Raw genomic sequence first — 18,897 nt, forward strand, 5'->3', positions numbered from 1 at the left:
AAAATCAAGGGAAAGCGGTAAAGCAATAATATGACAAAAATAGGGCAAAAAGAGGTTAAAAGCCTAGTGTAATGACAAGGAGGGCAGAAAGTCACTAAACAGTACCCAAATGTACCACACCTGACCCTGAGCCTACGTTACAAGCCAATAAAGTCCTATAGTGATCCTGGAGTCTAGTTTGAAGAGTCTGAGCAGTGAAAATAAGGGCAAGCTTATGGCAGTAAGCACTAACTGTATTTGAAATTACTTTTGAGCGTGTGTGTTGAATAAATCCTTGTACCATGAATGAAATCAAATTTTTGCTAAAAGAGGATTTCGTTTGAAGTAAGGGCACTAGTTCCATTGTTGGAAAGTTGGTACCTGGGTGACAGTGAGAAGGTGTATGTTGTGTGTCAGTTGGTTGGTCTGTGTCATGATGTGATCCACATGAGTTGGCTTGTGAGACCCGAACGACCTTTGAACATTGTCACGCTATCAAATATAGGATCACAATGTTAGTATGGTCGTTTAGACACCAAAATTACAGCAAACGGAGATGGGTCAATTTTTTAGTCGAAACGGGAATTGTGAGACCCGCACCGAACTGTCCGGATTTGACTCCACCAAAAGACCCAAAATAGTGCCCCCAACTAGTGTTCCAAAATGGAGCACAATTTGGGGCACAAAATGCAGCAAAACTCAACATGCAAAAAAACACACTTTAACTAACTTAAAAAGAAAGCATACAGCAAGCTAAACTCGAAATTTACAAAAATCAAAGGGTGCCCACCACTCCTTGAACACTCCACAATGTAGGCTCGATAATTTCTGACATGTGGGACTTCGAATCACCCAAAACTGAGCTAAAATAAGCAAGATATCACCAATTCAAGAAAGCCAAAAACAAGAACTCTAAAAAGGACTACAACAGTCTGGTTTATCATTATTTTTACCTCGAACAGCGTGCACCTGACAACTTCCAAACACTTTACAGAGAAGCCACCAAAAACACAAAGCTCTCGCACTTTGAATCGCCTTATTTGGCTGAAAAATGAGGGAGATATAAGCTTTTAAAGTTTTTAGAAATAGAGCTGATTTTTCTACATTAATACACTAGATTTTCAGCATTTTTTGAAAACTTAAAAACTCCAACGGGTAGTCCGAACTCGTTCGGAAACCCCGTGCACGCAAATGAGATATACCAAATTTGATATTTTGGACTCAATGGCGCAGTTAAAATTTCCATACGAGGTCATCTTGATAAAAAGTGAGTCCCACACCCAACATCCATTTTAAGTCAAAACCCACAAAAGGGCTCAGAAAAGTCTCAAAATCCTCGTGACACGAACGAAGGGTCAACCTAGACCAAATTCAACATTTCAAAGCTAACCGCGCGGACATAATTCTCATCCGAGCCCTTTTGCTCAGAATGTTGACTAAAGTCAAAATTAGGCTTAAACTTTAAAGTTAAACCACCTAATCGCACCAACTCACAATGAAAACCTCGGGAGTCATGTTGACAATGCTACTAGCCTAAAATGACCATTTCAGAGCTGATGGAATCATCAGAATTGAATTCAAATGTCATCTTCTTGAACTTTTGATCGAAAATGATCGTTCAAGGTTCATAAGCTCCAAAAATACTAAAACTCGTACAATAACCAAACAAACAACCAGGTGACTAAACAATTAGTCCCAGCAGGTCATAAATGACTTGGGGTCACTACACGAATGCTCTAAACAACACACAAAAGGAAAACCATAGAAATGAACAAGAGGGTCATTACAACATCCACTACTAAAAAGGACTTTCGTCCGCGAAGTAAGGGTCAAAAAGTACCTGAAGGCTCAAACAAGACAGGAAACTGCTCTCGCATCTCATGTTCGGTCTCCCAGGTAGCCTTCTCGACTAGACGATGCCTCGAATGGACCTTAACAGCAGGAATGGCTCTCGAGCGCAATCTTCTCACATATCTGGCTATAATGGCAACTGGCTCCTCTACAAATGTCAAACGGTCATCCAACTCAACTATATCATACTGGAGCACATGACACTCATCAGGAACATATAGACGCAACATCGAGACATGGAAAACCAGGTGGATGGCTGAAAATGCTGGAGGTAGAACCAACTCATAAGCAACTTCCCCAACTGTCTAGAGTATCACAAAAGGCCCAATGTACCTGGGGCTAAGCTTGTCCTGCCTCCCAAACCTCATCACGCCCTTCATGGGCAACACACAGAGGAATACCCTATCACTAATAGAGAATCTCAAAGGTCGACACCTCCGATCCGCATAACTCTGGTGCCTACTCTAAGCCGTCCCAAGTCTATCCTGAATCACTCTCACCTGGTCTAAAGCCTCATAAATCAAATCTATACCCCGTGGCCTAGGCTCTGTAGACTCAAACTAGCCCACCGGAGAGCGACAATGACTACCATACAACGCCTCGAACGAGGCCATATGAATACTAGAATGGTAGTTGTTATTTTACGCAAACTCTGCCAAAGGCAAGAATTGATCCCAATGACCACCAAACTCCAAAACACAAGTCTGAAGCATGTCCTCAAGGACATGGATAGTACGCTCCAACTGACCATCAGTCTGCGGATGGAAAGTTGTGCTAAGATCGACCCGAGTGCCCAACTTATCCTGAAAGGTCCTCTAAAAGCTAGATGTGAACTAATAACCCTGATATAATAGAAATTGGTACCTCATGAAGTCAAACCACCTCACGAATGTAGATACGATCCAACCTCTCGGCGCTAAATAAAGACTGGACAGGAAGGAATGTGCTGACTTGGTCAGTCGATCAACGATGACCCAAATCTAGCAACACCTCTAGAAGTTTGTGGTATAACGGCCATAAAATCCATGGTAATGCGATCCCACTTCCACTTTGAAATGGGTAATCTCTAAAACTCACCACTAGGCCACAAATGCTCGGGCTTTACCTACTGGCATCACAAGCAACGGGAAACATAGTCAGCAATATCTCTCCTGATGCCACTCCACCAATAATGCTTCCTCAAACCATGATACATCTTCACTGTGCCCAGATGGATAGAGTATCTAGACTCATGGGCCTCAAAAAGTATCAACCGTATAAAACCCCCAGCTCTTGGAACACAAATGCGATCTGCGAATCTCAACACTCCATTAGGATCTAAGGTAGCCTGACCACCATCACCCGCTAATACTTGATCTTTAAGGGCCACCAAGGCCTCATCCTCAAACTGGAAACCACGGATCCTATCAAGCAAAGAAGACTGAACTCCCATATAGGCCAAGACACGTCTAGAATCTGAGATATCCAACTGAACCATGCTATTGGCTAAGAACTAAATGTCCAAAGCCAATGGTCTCTCCTCAACGGATAAGAAGGCTAGACTACCCATACTCATCATCTTCCAGCTTAAGGCGTCAGCTACACATTCGCCTTGCCCAAATGATAGAGAATAGAGAGGTCGTAGTCCTTTAGGAGCTCAATCCAACAACGCTGCCTCAAATTAAGGTCCTCTGGCTCATGATGTATTGAAGACTCATGTGATCGGTATAGATCTAACATCAAACTCCATACAGGTAGTACCTCCAAATCTTAAGCGCAAAAACTACTACCACCAACTCCAAAATCACGGGTGGGGTAGTTGTGCTCGTGCAACTTAAGCTGCATCGACGCATAAGCAATAAATCGGCCTTGCTGCATCAATACATAACCCAAACCAATGTCGGATACATCACAATAAACCATGAAGCCCTCGCCCTCAACTGGAAGAGTCAATATATGAGCGATGGTCAATAACTCTTTGAGCCTCCAAAAGCTCGCCTCACTCCTCTAACCAAACAAAGGGAACATCAACACGAGTCAATCAGGTCAGAGGTTCTGCCAAGGTAGAGAAACCCTGCACAAACCTTTTGTAGTAGCCTGCTAGTCCGATGAAGCTCCGAATCTCAATAACTGAAGTGGGCCTAGCCCAATCACAAATAGACTCAATCTTCACCGGATCTACCATAATGCCCTTCTTGGACACAACGTGCCTCAAGAACGCTACAGAGTCTAACCAAAACTGGCACTTTCAAGACTTAGCATAAATTCGCTGATCTCTCAAAGTCTGGAGCACAACTCTCAAATGTTGCTCATGATCACCCCTGCTCCGTGAGTATATCAAAATGTCATCAATGAAGACTATAAAGAATGAATCAAGATAAGGCCTGAACACCCGCGTCATCATTCATCAAGTCCATAAAGAAAGTTAGGGCATTAGTCAACCCAAAGGACGTCACTAGGAACTCATAATGGCCATAACAGTTCCAAAATGCAGTCTTAAGGATGTCCACTACCCTAATCCTCAACTGATGGTAACCAGACCTCAATAAATCTTAGAGAGCACTGAGGCTCCCTGTAGTTGGTCAAATAGGTCATCAATCCTAGACAGAGGATACTGATTCTTCACCGTCACCTTATTCAGCTGCCTATAATCAATGCACATGTGCATCGTACTGTCTTTATTCTTTACAAAAAGAACGGGAGCACCCCAAGGTGATACACTAGGCTTGATGAATCCCTTACCCAAGAGATCTTGAAGCTGAACACTAAACTCCTTGAGCTCTCCAGGAGCCATTCGATATGGCAGAAAAGAAATAGGTTGAGTACTCGGCTCAAGCTCAATCGAAAAATCAACATCACGCTCTAGGGGTAGCTAGGTAAGTTGGTAGGAAACTTCTCGACACGTGGGACTTCGAATCACCCAAAACTGAGCTAAAATGAGCAATATATCACCAATTCAAGAAAGCCAAACATAAGAACTCAAAAAAGGGCTACAGCTTTCTGGTTTATCGCTATTTTTACCTCGAGCGATGTGTACCTGACAACTTCCGAACACTCTACAGTGAATCCACCACAAAGATGAAGCTCCCGCACTTCGAATCGCATTATTTGGCTGAGAATTGAGGGAGATATAAGCTTTTAAAGTTTTAGAAATTGAGCTGATTTTTCTGCATTAATACACCATATTTTCAGCATTTTTTGGAAACTTAAAAACTCCGACGGGTAGTCCGAACTCGTTCGGAACCCTGTGCACATAAACGAGATATGCAAACATACTAAATTCGATATTCTAGACTTAATGGCGTAGTCAAATTTTCCATAATAAGACATCTTGACAAAAAGTGGGTCCCACACCCAACCGTCATTTTAAGTCAAAAACTACAAAAGGGTTCGGAAAAATCTCGAAATCCTCGGGACACAAAAGAAGGGTCAATCTAGACCAAACTCGACATTCCGGACCTAACCACACTGACGAAATTCTCATCCGAGCCCGTTTTCTCAGACTGTTGACTAAAGTCAAACTTAGGCTTAAACTTTAAAGTTAAAACGCCTAATCGCACTGACTCATACTGAAAACCTCGGGAGTCATGTCGACAATGCTACTAGCCTATAATGACCATTTCGGAGTTGATGGAATCGTCAGAATTAGATTCAAATGTCATCTTCTTGAACTTTTAATCGAAAATGATCGTTCAAGGTTCATAAGCTGTAAAAATACTAAAACTCGCACAATAACCAAACGAACGACAAGGTGACCGAACTGTAAGTCCCAGCAAGTCATAAATGAATTGGGGTCGCTACACAAATGCTCTAAATGACACACAGAGGGCAAACCACAGAAATGACCAGGATGGTCATTACATTCTCTCCCTCGTTGTATTTCCCTTCTTTTGCAGGATTATGATGATGCTCACGCTTTTGAGTAGAGTATGTTTTTAGAAGATAAGAGTGTCAATCAGGCAAAAAAGGGTGTACTTGATCCATGTTCATGAAATTCCTTTTCATTTGACCCTAGTAATGAGTTAAATTGTTACATTTATGTAGTGATTCTTGGTCGAGATGACAAGCATAATTTGGATTAATTTATTGGCACCTTTCCCTATGATTGAAAGTCCTTCTTGAGGGTTTACAATCCACTTTAGGGGCCTACGTTGTGGAGAAGGGTAGTTTTCTAAACCCCTTTCTTGATTATATCTTTATGTATGATCATGTTGATTGTGCATCTTATGGGGATAGGAGCTATTTGTCAAAAGAAGGTGAAGTTTATCTTAAATTCGTCATGATGTCTTTGTGTGCTCCATCTTGTGATGTAATGAGTGCTAGGATCCTTGAACCTGGTTGTGATCTTGCATATAGGTACACCTTAGATGATCCCAGTGTGCATGACACTTTTCTCTACTATCTCTTTGCATATGATGAGTCTCTTATTTGTCTTAAAGGTGCATTGCATTTGGGTCGGGGTATCATTGAGGTCTATACTTGTTTGTATGACTCGATTATGTGGACCTATTATTATCTTGACCCCGGTGAATGTTTGGGAGTATTTGAGCTTGTAGAAGTGTCATATTTTGGGTGGTATTATCCTTTGATGTGAAGAATAGCCAATTTCCTTGTTCTCTATCTGTGGGCTTAATAATCATGATAATAGAGGATACTTGGTTGTTCCTTGAGTTTGAGTCTCTTTCGTGTAATGTTTTTTATGCTAACCATTGTACTAACCTTCATGCTATGAGGATATGTTTGTTGTTTGTACTTTACATGGTTTTGCAAGATTTGGATTCGAGGACGAGTCTCTTTTCAAGAAGGAGAGAATAATGCAATTCGGATTACACCAAGGCCGTTCACTCGAAGTCAATCCCGGGACCTTCAAAGAATGCAAGGTTTGCTCATGAAGTTAGACGTTTTTGAGTTTGTGTTGATGGCAAAGAAAGGGTTCCATGCCTTGAAGATCGCTTGGGGAAGTGAAGGGAAAACAGTTGAAGAAACTGCTACTTTAGGCGAGCAGGATCCATTCGGCGACTCGCCCAATTGCTTAGGCAAGGACCAGCTCGCCTAAAGTTCCAGAAGTCCCAAGAGAATGGGTCATCTCGCCAATCCAGTCGGCAACTCGCCGAGTCCCTTAGGCGAGGTCGACCCAGCTCGCCCATTTCCTATTTTGGGCCACTTTTGGGACTTTTTTGTAATAATTACCTAAAACAATAAATAGCTAATTTGGGTTCTCATTTTAGGTAGGCTATTTTGAATATTGATATTGTGAAACTCATGAATGAGTATTGAGAGCTTGGTACAGGCTTTGGTGGACTTTTGTTTAGAAACGTTGGTTTCAAGGTGAATTTATTTTCCTCAAGTCTTCGTAAGAGTTAGGTGCTTCTTGTAGGATTAACAGATTGAAGTCTTAAGGTTTAATATACCTTTTGGTTGTTTTCTATTTCCTCTTTTTGTGTCTATCTATCTATCTTTATTTCTTGTCTTTGATTTCCACACTTTCATTCGTAATTCGTAGTGATAATTACATCAAGTATCAATCAATATACTCGTATAATATCATTGACTAATGAGTAATTTCTGAATAAGAAATCTTAATGATACCAATACAGAATATATATATATATATATATACTGATTTAGTATTAATTAAGTGAAATTATCAGTCTTAATAATACCAATACAATATATAATTATTATTTTTTTGGCAATTAAAAGGAATTTTCATTACCAAATTGTTGTTCTTGTACAATATCAAAAACTACTCTGGCATGACAGCCAAGGAGTAATCAAAATACTTTCTCCTACTACATCTAACACCATAGTCAATCACCAAGCCTAGGAAACGAAGGATAAAAGTTCAGCCCTTCCAGTCTTTTTGCAATTTTTGGATAACGGAGTCCTCTGACAAACACCTCTTGTATGATTCTCCTTGTGATTGACAAGGATGTACTGCTCTTGGCTTGAAAATTTCTCTGATTTCTTTCTATCCAAATATGATATATTATTGATTTAGTATCAGTTAAGTGAAATTAATTTGGGGGGGGGGGGGGGNGGGGGGGTATATAGCGTAATTATTTAGTGTAGTAATAAATGTAAAAGGGTATATGTTTGTAATTATTTTATTTTTATGGGGTATTTGCTTAGTTTCCCATAAAATATACCATGCATTTTTATAACGAAACGCAACTCAAATAGAAGATTTTTTTTATTAATTGAGTTCTCAAATTGAAGATAAAAAATGGGGTATATAGCGTAATTATTTAGTGTGGTAATAAAGTAAAAGGGTATATGTTTGTAATTATTTTATTTTTATGGGGTATTTGCCTAGTTTTCCATAAAATATACCATGCATTTTTATAACGAAACGCAACTCAAATAGAAGATTTTTTTTTATTAATTGAGTTCTCAAATTGAAGATAAAAAATTAGACAAATTGTATTGGTGGAAAACAAATTATTTATAATGTTTATAATAAAATCATTAGGTTTAGGTTGAGCATGGCGACTGTGAATCCACTCAAACAAAAAATTGATAGTTACTTTTTAAAATTTTGCACACCCTTCCTAAAATGTTTGGCTCCGCCACTGCATCTTAGTTCAGTTCAAAATTAAATCAGACAAGTCTTAAATTGTGTAAAATCTCAAATAGTGATCCTCTCAATTTTTTCGCAAGTTCCTAATCAGATCGGAAACACATGACATAAGTTAGATTAATGGCTAAGATTTTATATACTAAAGCAAGATCCTAACTACATTTAGATACTAAATATGTTCTTATCAATTAATGAATATTCTCAATTATATCTCCGATTTATTTAATCTCTTTACTTCTTTTTCGTGCCCAACTAGATTAATGGCTGAGATTTAATATACTAAAGCAAGATCCTAACTATGATTTAGATACTAAATATGTTCTTATCAATTTATGAAGAGTCTCAATTATATCTCCGATATATTTAATCTCTTTACTTCTTTTTCGTGCCAAAACATATTTCTGCTGTAAAATAATTTGGCAACACCAAAAATAATGATCACAAAGAAATTCTTTGAGATTTTTACCACATAATTCAATTTCCTCAAGAAAATTGTTAAATAAAAAATCAGCACAATATGCCGGGGGGGCGGGGGGGGGGGCGGGTTTCTTAATGTATATGAATACGACACGACTTATATGCTATGATTGTGGAATTACTTAAATTTATAAGAGAAAATATATAAAATGTTCATATCTAAATCATGTTAGGGTCATATTTTAGTAGTAGGGCATCTCCAACCCTACACTCTATTTTACACTCCAAATATAAAGTTTTCTATTTTTTCAGACAACTAACTCAATTCTCTATTTTTTCTCTAAAAAGAATTTTTTTCTCTCTCCTCAATGTTACATTATTATTATTTCTATTTCATTCTTATTTCATAATATAAGTCTTTTATTTCTTTTTCCCAATAATTACTTTATATAATTGTCATGTGATATAAAATTTTATTTAATTTAAAATTATATTTTATTTCTGAATATATATATATATATATATATATATATATATATATATAAGAGTGAAATACAATTACATAAACATACCGGATTACTAAATTATTGTTGTGATAAATCTGAAAACGGCCTACCGGATTACTAAATATTGTTGTGATAAATTAATTATTATGTTATGTATTGTAGTTTATCTTGTATCTAAATTATTATGTTATGTATTGTATTGTTATCTTGTATTTAAATTGTCATACTAAGTATTGCATTTTTAAATTAAAATTTTCATCTTATCATTTTAATTTTGTGTATTCTTGATAGTGAAAATTAATAATAAAATCAAACTATATTATTGACGAAAATTAGGAAAAATTAAAAAACTATTAATTCGGGATGAAAGTAGTATATATTAAATAATGTATTTTTTAAAATATTATATTATATTTAAAAAGAATTATGAATATTAGATATTTAATTAATGACAATATGCAAAATAATATGTTAATTAGAAAGTAATAGATATAATAATAAAATATCCAAAAAGTGAAATAGAGAGTGTGAATAGTAGTTCTTCAAATTTGGAGAACTAGTGTTGTAGGGTTTGGAGTGCTTGTTCTCTATTTTACTCTCCAAATATAGAGAATGGAGAGTAAAATAGAGGTGGATTGGAGATGGTCTGAGTTAGTAATTACTCCTAACTTATGTCATGTGTCTCCTATCTAAGCAAGAACTTAGGCCAGGTGTCTCCCTTCGATCATTAGTTTTTACTCCTTACTTTTATTCCTTGTTGAATTAAAATTTAATGTGAGCTTCAATAAATTTTTGCTCTGAATTTATCTTTCCAGTGTTCTAATCGTATATATTAAGGTCGTTTGGTAAAGTGTATTAGGAGAAATAGTTCATGTATTATATGTTGTATTATTTAGTATTATGTTAGGTGCAATTTTTAGGCTTATGCATAACTAATACTTGTATTAGTTATACTGTATTAGTTATATACTCTATTTGGTATTATAGGGTGTATAACTAATACCTTTCATTTGGTGGTATTAGTAATACATAGAATTTAATATCATGAGATTAATATATGTAAAGATAAAAATACCTTTCAAATCCTTCTTATCATTTTGTTTATTTTCTTAGTTTTATGTTTTATATTTGTACTAGTAAATTTATTTAAATAAATTAGTTTACAAATTTTATTATTTAGAGAGAGTTGTTTGTTGCTAAATAAATCTAATACAAATCAGTACAATATATGACCACATGACGTTTGTGATCTTAATTGAATGTATTGTTTGGTCATATATATATATATATATATATGATTTTCTAATTATTTGTATTTTGAACAATTTATAAAATTGTATACAGAGTAAAACTACAACTTGCAATTTTTATGAGTAAACATAGATGGTTTATTCGATTTTACTACTGTTTAAGATGACAATTATTTACCCTCAAATAATTCAAGTGATATATCAAAATGAATAAAGAAAAAAAAGTTGCAAAGAAAATACACAGAGTCATAGAAAGTGGAGGGTATTTTTGTAAACAAACAATATTTTTAACTAAATATAGGAATACATATTATTTTTAACATATCAAACCAAATATTGTATAAGAAACAAGCCCAGCACTACTAATTTCGGCATTACTAAATACTAATACACCTTATTAAGTATTATTCTTATGCACTCTACGAAACGGCCCTAAACACACAATATTAAGTACAACAATACCCTATAATTTGTACTAAAAAACGATTAAAAATACTAAAGGTGAGGCAAACAATGGATAAAAAAAAATGATTTTTTGGCTAAACTTCAATTCCCTTCCATCTTTTTTGGGATTTCAGGCATACCATCATCCTTATAGCTAAATAGCATATCTGGCCAGAAGCCTGAATCAACTTTACCATTGATCATACCTGGGTCAAAGACCTCAGAAGTTTGGGTAGTTTTGTAGTTCAATAGACCTGTCATTAATTATGAGCTGAAATGAAGGCTGGAGATCCGAGACTTCTTCAAAGTTTCTATTTTATCTTTGGACAAAACCGCACTGAAGCCATGAAATTCATTATCATAGGAATGAAGAAACTTTGTAGCAGAACAGAAGGTTGGCCAGGATTGGCAATTTTGATCGAATCATTGCTGATGGCTAACAAAGACTTCAGGCATGGAGGACTTCTCCTGGTGAACAGTGTAAGTGATTCTCTATGCAATACAGAAGTCCTCCAGGCAATTTAGTCCACCCCATGATTGATCTTTGTCTGGTTTCTGGAACTATGCCACCACTAGTCAAACATGCATCATGCTTCAACAACCAACTGAAGCAACCCATTCCAGATCATATTCCATGGACATGCTTGTTACTTCCCAATCAAAGCAGTTTATTCTAAAATTCCCAATCCACTCACTTCCTGATCTACACTGGGCAACAGTTGCTTCAACTGCTTCCACTAACCTAAAAGATCTGGATACTTCAGCTCCAGGGGTGTGTGTCCTGACCATGCATCTTGTTGTTGTGGGAGCATGTTGGGCCTAGAAGACACCTAAAAAGATATTTATTTATTTTGAGCATAAAAGTTTGAGAACTCATGTAGGTCATTGTCAACTTGAAATGGAATGTGTATCACCAGGTTATGAAAGGAATTCGGAAGAACTCTTAGATACTTGATTTATACCTGCTGAAACATGGAACATAGCTGTCAATTGGGTATTAACATCTAAAATCTAGCAGATTATGCAAGAATACTGAGTATATATCCATACTAGCTGAAAAGAATGCGCAATCACCTGATGTTATTAAAGGCTTAGTGAAAAGTGAATGAATCCCATTTGCTTAGGATCAGAAAACACCTTCCCTTTTTTGTGACTTATATAGAGCCCAGGACGATCTCTTGATATGATACCCAAAACACTGTAGAAGGGAGTTGAGGAATTTTTCTTCAGAACGTATAGAGTTTACATATCTGTCCACCAAGCAATGACCTAGAAATTCATATCTTGCTCTCCGTAACCTACGTAGATGTTGTCAGATCTTGTTCTCCACCATCTTGTTTTTTCAGAAGGCTATGCTTTAATTTAAGCAACTTATGCAAAGTCTAGTTCGAATTCCACAATTATGTCCTACCAATAATCTTTACAAGAGCAAGATCCATTGGTAAAATGATGAAACCGGCTACGATCTCTAACCACTATCTCGCGATCAAAAACCTTAGATATTAGTTTAATGGCAAGGTGGCAATCAGCACAGACCCTCAAGTTCTTCACAATTCTAATAGGGGTCCCAGGCGGTGTACTAATCAACATGAATGCAATTGCAATTTTTTCACTATGGTAAGCCAAAGCAGTCTCCTTCTCCTCTTCCTCTATATCAGCAAGCACATTTGATGTATGAGGGACATAACCTTCCAATCTCAGCAATCTAGTCATTTCTCCAAGCATAGCATATATAGCCTCATTTTTAGGATGGGTCCTATCTCCCATAACAAATTCATGCACCCGATTTCCTAACTCAACAAGGCTATGCCCTGGGACTTTTTTCACCCCTTCTTTAAGCATAGTGGTCCTTAGTTGATGCACATCTGACCAACGCCTCTCGGCTGCATAAAGGTTTGAAAGGAGCACATAATCCCCAGAATGATTAGGTTCTAACAGCTTAAGGTGATTTCTAGTCATCTCTGCCAGAGCTAAATGACCATGTATTGAGCAGGCACCAAGTAATGTTCGCCAAATCACAGCATTGGGTTGCAATGGCATGTCTTTAATATACTTGTATGCCTTTTTGACTAAACCAGCCCTTCCTAACAAATCAACCATGCAGCCATAATGCTCAATTTTCGGCTTAATTCCAAACATTTTTTGCATCCTTTCGAAGTAAGCAAACCCTTTGTCCACCAAACCACAATGGCTACAGGCATACAAGACCCCGACGAATGTGATCTCAGTAGGCACAAATCCTTTTCTTTCCATTTCCTCGAAAAGCTCAATTGCTTTCTCACCAAAACCATTGACAGCCAAACCTACAATTAAAGATGTCCAAGACACTACACTATCCTCCTCCAACTCATGAAAAACTTGCTCTGCCTCTTTCACATTCCCACATTTAGCATAAAGATCCAAAAGTGCATTTGCAGCATGTAAATTCTTATCCAATCCCACCTTCAACATATACACATGCGCCCTTCTACCCAATGCTAACGCACCAAGCTCAGCTGAAGCAGTCAACAAACTGACCAAAGTAAACCCATCAGGCCTAGCACCTTCCAAAACCATTTTCCTAAAAAGGGTCAACGTCTCATTAGGTCGACTATTCAAAGCATACCCATTAATCACTGAATTCCATGCCACAAGATTCTTATCAGACATTTCCTCAAACACCTTGTGTGCTTTTTCAGCTTGACTAATTGCTCCATAAAAATGAACCAAAGAATTCTGAACAAACACCAACGATTCAAACCCATTTCTAATTGCAATGCAATGCACCTTTTCTCCTTCCCTAACACCAATCACCTTGGCAATAGCTTTTAGAAGAAAAGGGTATGTATGTGTGTCAGGGGCAACAGAATTAACACACATTTGGTTATGTATTTCAATTGCTGGATATGGATTTTCACTCTCAGCATAACCTCTAATCATTGTATTCCAAGTGAATATATTGGGAAATTGAATTTGATTAAAGATTTTTTGAGCATAACACATTGGACCCGAAAGAGAAACTAGAGTGAAAATCAAGTATTTGCCCATTTCTGGGCTTGATAAAGGGATGCGGCGCCTGATGGAAAATGCATGAACTTGCTTGAATTTGTAAGTTGAGGAAGCACATGAAAGCAAAAGGGCAATGCATTTCTTCACTATGTACGGTTTTGTGCTCTCTCCACTCATGTTATTATTGTTATTGTCACACTATGGTAGTTGCCAAATTATTTGTCCACAACTAATGATACTAACACTTCTAATTAACCTTCTACTCTGTCAAAACTTGCACATTATGTGTCGAGCCTTTACTTACTGTGTTAGCCCAAGTTCCATATCCTAGTTGTGTAAGTGAAAATGTTAGTTAGCCTATGTTTCTACTTGCCACGTTTAAATTTTGAGAGTCAAACCATTAATTTTTGACAATACTAAATAAAAAGTACAAGTCATATAAATAATCAATTTTTTTTAAATATACTATAAAAAAATATACGATCAAAGAAAAACTTATTCAAATCTCGAAATCTGAAGATGAAGGGAGAATTTCTTATAAATATATTTTATATAATATTTTGAATCTCTAATTTATTTTATTTTTTCAAAAAAGTTATGGTAGTCACTTTGGCACCAGGTTAATTTTTTTCTTATTAATACATGTGTTCTCATTAATAGATTTGTCATCCCTTATGCCTACCTTTCTTTACAATATTCTTCTTCTTGCTTTATTATTTATAACACGTTATCAATACGAATTTCTGCTCGAAACACTTTTTTGTGCAAATTATGAACTAAGGTCCGTTTATTCAATATCAGTCCAAAAGGCTCTAAAAGAGCCCAAAAAATAAGAGGAATTTTCGCATATAGCCATTCAAAAATAACCTAATTACGCTCCATAATTATAGCTTGCTAATTATAATTCGTAGCTACATGTTATAGGGAGGAGAGAGGCGAGTGAGACTGGGAGAGGGAGGAGAGAGGCAAGCGAGAGAGGGCTGAGAGTGGGAGAAAGGTGAATTGTATATGTATATCGGTTAGATAATTATATATTATACATATGTATTTGTATATTCTGGCGAGAGAGATTCGGAGAGGGAGGAGAGAGGCGAGCGAGACTGGGAGAAAGAGGAAAGAGGCGAGCGAGATTGGGAGAGGGAGGAGAGAGGCGAGCGAGAGAGGACAATAATTTGTATAATTCGCATCTCGTTTGTATAATTCACAGGTACATTTGTATAATTCGCATGTTTTTGTATAATTGAGTAATATAAAGTCTGAAATTATACAAATATAATAAAACTTAAAATAACGAATTGATACAAATATAAACATATGAACTTTAAATAATTATACAAATTATATTATACAAAATCCGAAAACTACACGTTTATACAAACTTTAAAAAGTTATACACAAAAAAATTGAATGTATATGATGACAAAACTGAAAAACCAAAGGAAATAATCGTCATATACAAATACAAACAATCATATACAAATACAAATCAAACAAAGAATTGTTAGTTGTGAATTATATAAATGTGGCGAATTATACATATACAAACGTGGCTAATTTTACAAACTCAAAGGCAGCCCACGTAATTAAGGGTTAATGTTAGTCGTGAGTAATAATTATAGCAAACTATAACTATGATGAGTGATTAAGTAGTATAAGTTTATTTAACCACATAATTTTCCCAAAAAATAAACTGGAAAGGAAAAAGGAAGCAAAAAATATTTACACATGAACTCGGTCCAAAAGTGACCAAGTTCAGATAGACTGCACACCTAAAAATAGGATTTCCTAATGAAAGCAACTTCAGCTTTGTCTCCTCCGCTGCCACCACCAAAATGTCGCTTCGCACCCTTCATAACAAAGACCGTCACCAGCTCGTCCTCTGGGTGATCAATATTCTTCACCGGTGATTCTCGATCTTCATCCTCAACTTGTAGAAGTAGCTATTTCATTTTTCATTCCTGATATTTGTTCAAAAATCCCGGGTTATGGGCATCCCAAATTTTCAGGTGTGTATTTCAGTGGAGGTTTAAGAGTTTGGGATAAACTCGAAAAGGGGTTAGAACTGGGTATTTAAGTTTTGTAGCTCACAGTAAGTTAATCCAGTTCTCCCATTTTTCTTTCATTATCTAGAGTGTGATAACTTTTTTGTTGAATCTACTTGATGTAGTGGATGAGAAAACTAACTTGCTCCCAGGTTCCTCCGTTTGAGCACTCAGTTGTGTACGAGTTGAGTCTTGCCAATTCAGTTTCAAAACCCCTTTTTTTTTTAATGGTGATCCTTTTAGTTTGGAATTTTTTTCTCTGCTTGATTGATGGTTATGTTAGTGAAGTAATCGGCTAGTTGATTAACTTCCCTGAAAATATGTTTGACTTGAATGTTGATCTGCTCATTAAATCTTTGATTTCCTCCATCCTCTCTATTAGCTCCCAGGGTATTTTGCATTCTCCAACAATCATCTTTTTGAGAGCTAGCGAAACAGTCTCCAGAATGATGTTGTTGAAGTTATGGAGAGTGCAAAACTGGATGGCATTCCAAATGGCCATCGACTAAGCTTCCAAGATAGTTGCAATTTAAATGTCCTTAATTTGCTTTGCGTAAAAGAGTTGTTCCCTGGATTGCCTTTGCTAGCCCCATATATATATATTGCACTTCACCCAACTAATCTTTGATAGGTTTCACTTCACAATATGATACTAATGAAGTGACGGTCTATAATGTTGTAGCATATCAACCATCCCTTACAAGTGGTTTGGAATCCTCCTCATCGAAGGGTACTTTACCATGATGAGTTGATTAAGGGATAAAAGTCTGAAAAATATCCAATTTTGGTCGGATTTAATGTTGCGATACTAAACTTTCATAAGGACCTATTACCTCCCTAGATTATTTAATACCGTATTTTTTATCCCCTGAATTATTTAATAGTGCATTTTAAAGGTATATATGCGCCCACGTGCACACATTACTATTTATAATTTTGCATTATTTTTTATGTCCACGTGGGCAAATATATATGTTTAAAATATGGTATTAAATAGTCTAGGGAGGTAGTAGGTCCTCATGAAAGTTTAGTATCGCAACAGCAAATTCGATCAAAGTTGAGATATTTTTCAGACCTTTATCCCGTTGATTAACTGCTAGCTGACATTGTTGATGTTGATACCCAATTTTGACCCTCTTTTCTTCAATTTACATTTTTTGAGCTTCTAATCTTGATTTCTAAATGAGTTCATTAGAAGTTTTTGCGCTTTATCTTTTTTAGGAGAACCTTTTTGAGTAATAATCTCAAGTTGAGGATGAGTTATGTTTTTAAACATATGAGAATGAGTTATATATTATTGGGAGTAGTATTGAGCACCAATATGGGGATGAGTTTAATTAGATAACTTAAAATCCTCATAAACCATGTATGTCAACATGGCTAAAGGGTCATTTTTTAGATGATTTTTTATTGATTTTAAGCATAACTTAGTGGACCCACTTAGTTGAGGATGTCCTATACCCCGACAAGGTATATGAAAGTTCTGGCAGCGTGGCAAGACGTTGCATCATCACGTAGCTCATAGTGATGGTTGTGGGTTAGAGAATCTTTCAAATAAAAGTAAAGAGTTTATTATTGTATTTTTATATACATCTGAGTTATTACTTACTTTTTTAAAAGTTTGATATATACATTGCATCTTTTATCATTGCTTTCATGTTGAGTTGAAACGAGGTGAGTATGTCTTCCTTTCTTCCAGTTCAAGTTTATGTTTATATTTCAGAGTTTTCCTTGCATGCTGATACATTCAATGTATTGATCTGACGCCATTTGGACTGCATTGTTTCATGATGGAGATACAAGTATTCAAGATCATCAACCGGTACTCTGTTGATCTAGTCATATTCCAGCTAGCTTTGGTGAGCCTCCTTGCTTTCCGGAGGGTTTCACATTGAGATTTTCAGTTTTATTTTGTTAGGATGTTGTGAATCTTATCCCGACTAACAACATAGTTATTAGAGGCTTCATAAACAGTAGTGTTTTGAGGAGTCTTTTCCATTTCCATTGTTAATGTTTAAGACTTGAGTTTCCTTCTTTAGCTAGTTGAATGTTTTCAAACATTCTTGAGCTTAATTATTTTAGGAGAGTTGACATATGTGAGGGGTGTACGAATATTTTTTCGTGTGACTGTGTAGCCTACTCACTCGAGTTGTCCACTGAGGAACCTTGTGTCTAGTACACCCACTCTTATTCTATCTAGGATAGAGCTAAACCAACACCTTTTATGGTACATGCATCATGTAAACTTAAGAGACTTAATATCATTGGTATATTAAGTTCATTAGTCAGTTTTATCCAAATGTCCAAGTGAGTTCACAATCCCGAGTGACTCTTATTATTTATGTGTGCATTATTGAAAATAGTTGTGCCAAAATATGGACCGTTTGTTCTAAATTAATTAAACTTTAGGATAGAGGATATTACTAACCCTTTTATAATGCATATAGCTACAGATCTTAAGCTTTGGCCTATGAAGATTGAGCCACGAGCATGTCATGAGACGAAAATGTGTAGATGCGATGGAGAACTTTATTATTTTATTTTATTTTACATGTAATAAAGCTTAAGTTTATTTTTGTACTTAATTTGGGTAATAGATTCATTTAATTAATTAAAGAGAAATGGCATGACATATTTTGAAACATTTATTTTTTAAATACATGTTAGGCCTACCTCTGGCATAAAGATGTCACCTATATATGGGACACATTATTTAATATACTTGTGTTACGTGCTTCATAAATATTTGCTAGCTTACTTGCTACGTGACTTATATGAAACATAATTTTAATTGATTATTACTAACATCATCTTTATTTATTTTTTGTTTTTAGAAGAGATAATTATTTGCCTTTATTTAT

At 36.1% G+C, this 18,897-nt stretch overlaps 2 protein-coding genes and 1 long non-coding RNA gene across 3 annotated transcripts; 1 reads left to right on the forward strand and 2 right to left on the reverse strand.

The window, feature by feature from the left end:
- Nucleotides 1-1,668: 1,668 nt before the first annotated feature.
- On the reverse strand, nucleotides 1,669-3,994 carry LOC125842875 (uncharacterized). The gene is made up of 5 exons (XM_049522160.1): nucleotides 3,894-3,994; nucleotides 3,607-3,814; nucleotides 2,963-3,217; nucleotides 1,820-2,135; nucleotides 1,669-1,715 (listed from the first exon to the last, which is right to left on the reverse strand). Exons 1-5 carry the CDS (start codon nucleotides 3,992-3,994, stop codon nucleotides 1,669-1,671), a joined length of 927 nt encoding a protein of 308 aa, XP_049378117.1.
- An 8,318-nt stretch (nucleotides 3,995-12,312) lies between these two features.
- On the reverse strand, nucleotides 12,313-14,207 carry LOC125842610 (pentatricopeptide repeat-containing protein At4g21065). Its single transcript, XM_049521914.1, has one exon. It carries the CDS (start codon nucleotides 14,169-14,171, stop codon nucleotides 12,414-12,416), a length of 1,758 nt encoding a protein of 585 aa, XP_049377871.1. The 5' UTR covers nucleotides 14,172-14,207; the 3' UTR covers nucleotides 12,313-12,413.
- Nucleotides 14,208-15,768: 1,561 nt separating this feature from the next.
- On the forward strand, nucleotides 15,769-18,675 carry LOC125842098 (uncharacterized). The gene is made up of 4 exons (XR_007443869.1): nucleotides 15,769-15,897; nucleotides 16,001-16,083; nucleotides 17,760-17,895; nucleotides 18,484-18,675. It is a non-coding gene; the product is annotated as an uncharacterized LOC125842098 (long non-coding RNA).
- Nucleotides 18,676-18,897: the final 222 nt, after the last annotated feature.

This window comes from Solanum stenotomum, chromosome 10 (genome assembly GCF_019186545.1).
Source record: "Solanum stenotomum isolate F172 chromosome 10, ASM1918654v1, whole genome shotgun sequence".
NCBI lineage: Eukaryota > Viridiplantae > Streptophyta > Magnoliopsida > Solanales > Solanaceae > Solanum > Solanum stenotomum.

Bases quoted from the DNA above. Each gene is read 5' to 3' on its own strand.
- LOC125842875 (XM_049522160.1), bottom strand. From the start codon at position 3,994: ATGGTAGATCCGGTGAAGATTGAGTCTATTTGTGATTGGGCTAGGCCC. The intron at 3,815-3,893 runs GTTTGTGCAGGG...GTTTGGTTAGAG, and splicing joins CTAGCAGGCTACTACAAAAG to GAGTGAGGCGAGCTTTTGGA. The intron at 2,136-2,962 runs GTTTCCCGTTGC...GTGATACTCTAG, and splicing joins GGAGAGATATTGCTGACTAT to ACAGTTGGGGAAGTTGCTTA.
- LOC125842610 (XM_049521914.1), bottom strand. From the start codon at position 14,171: ATGAGTGGAGAGAGCACAAAACCGTACATAGTGAAGAAATGCATTGCC.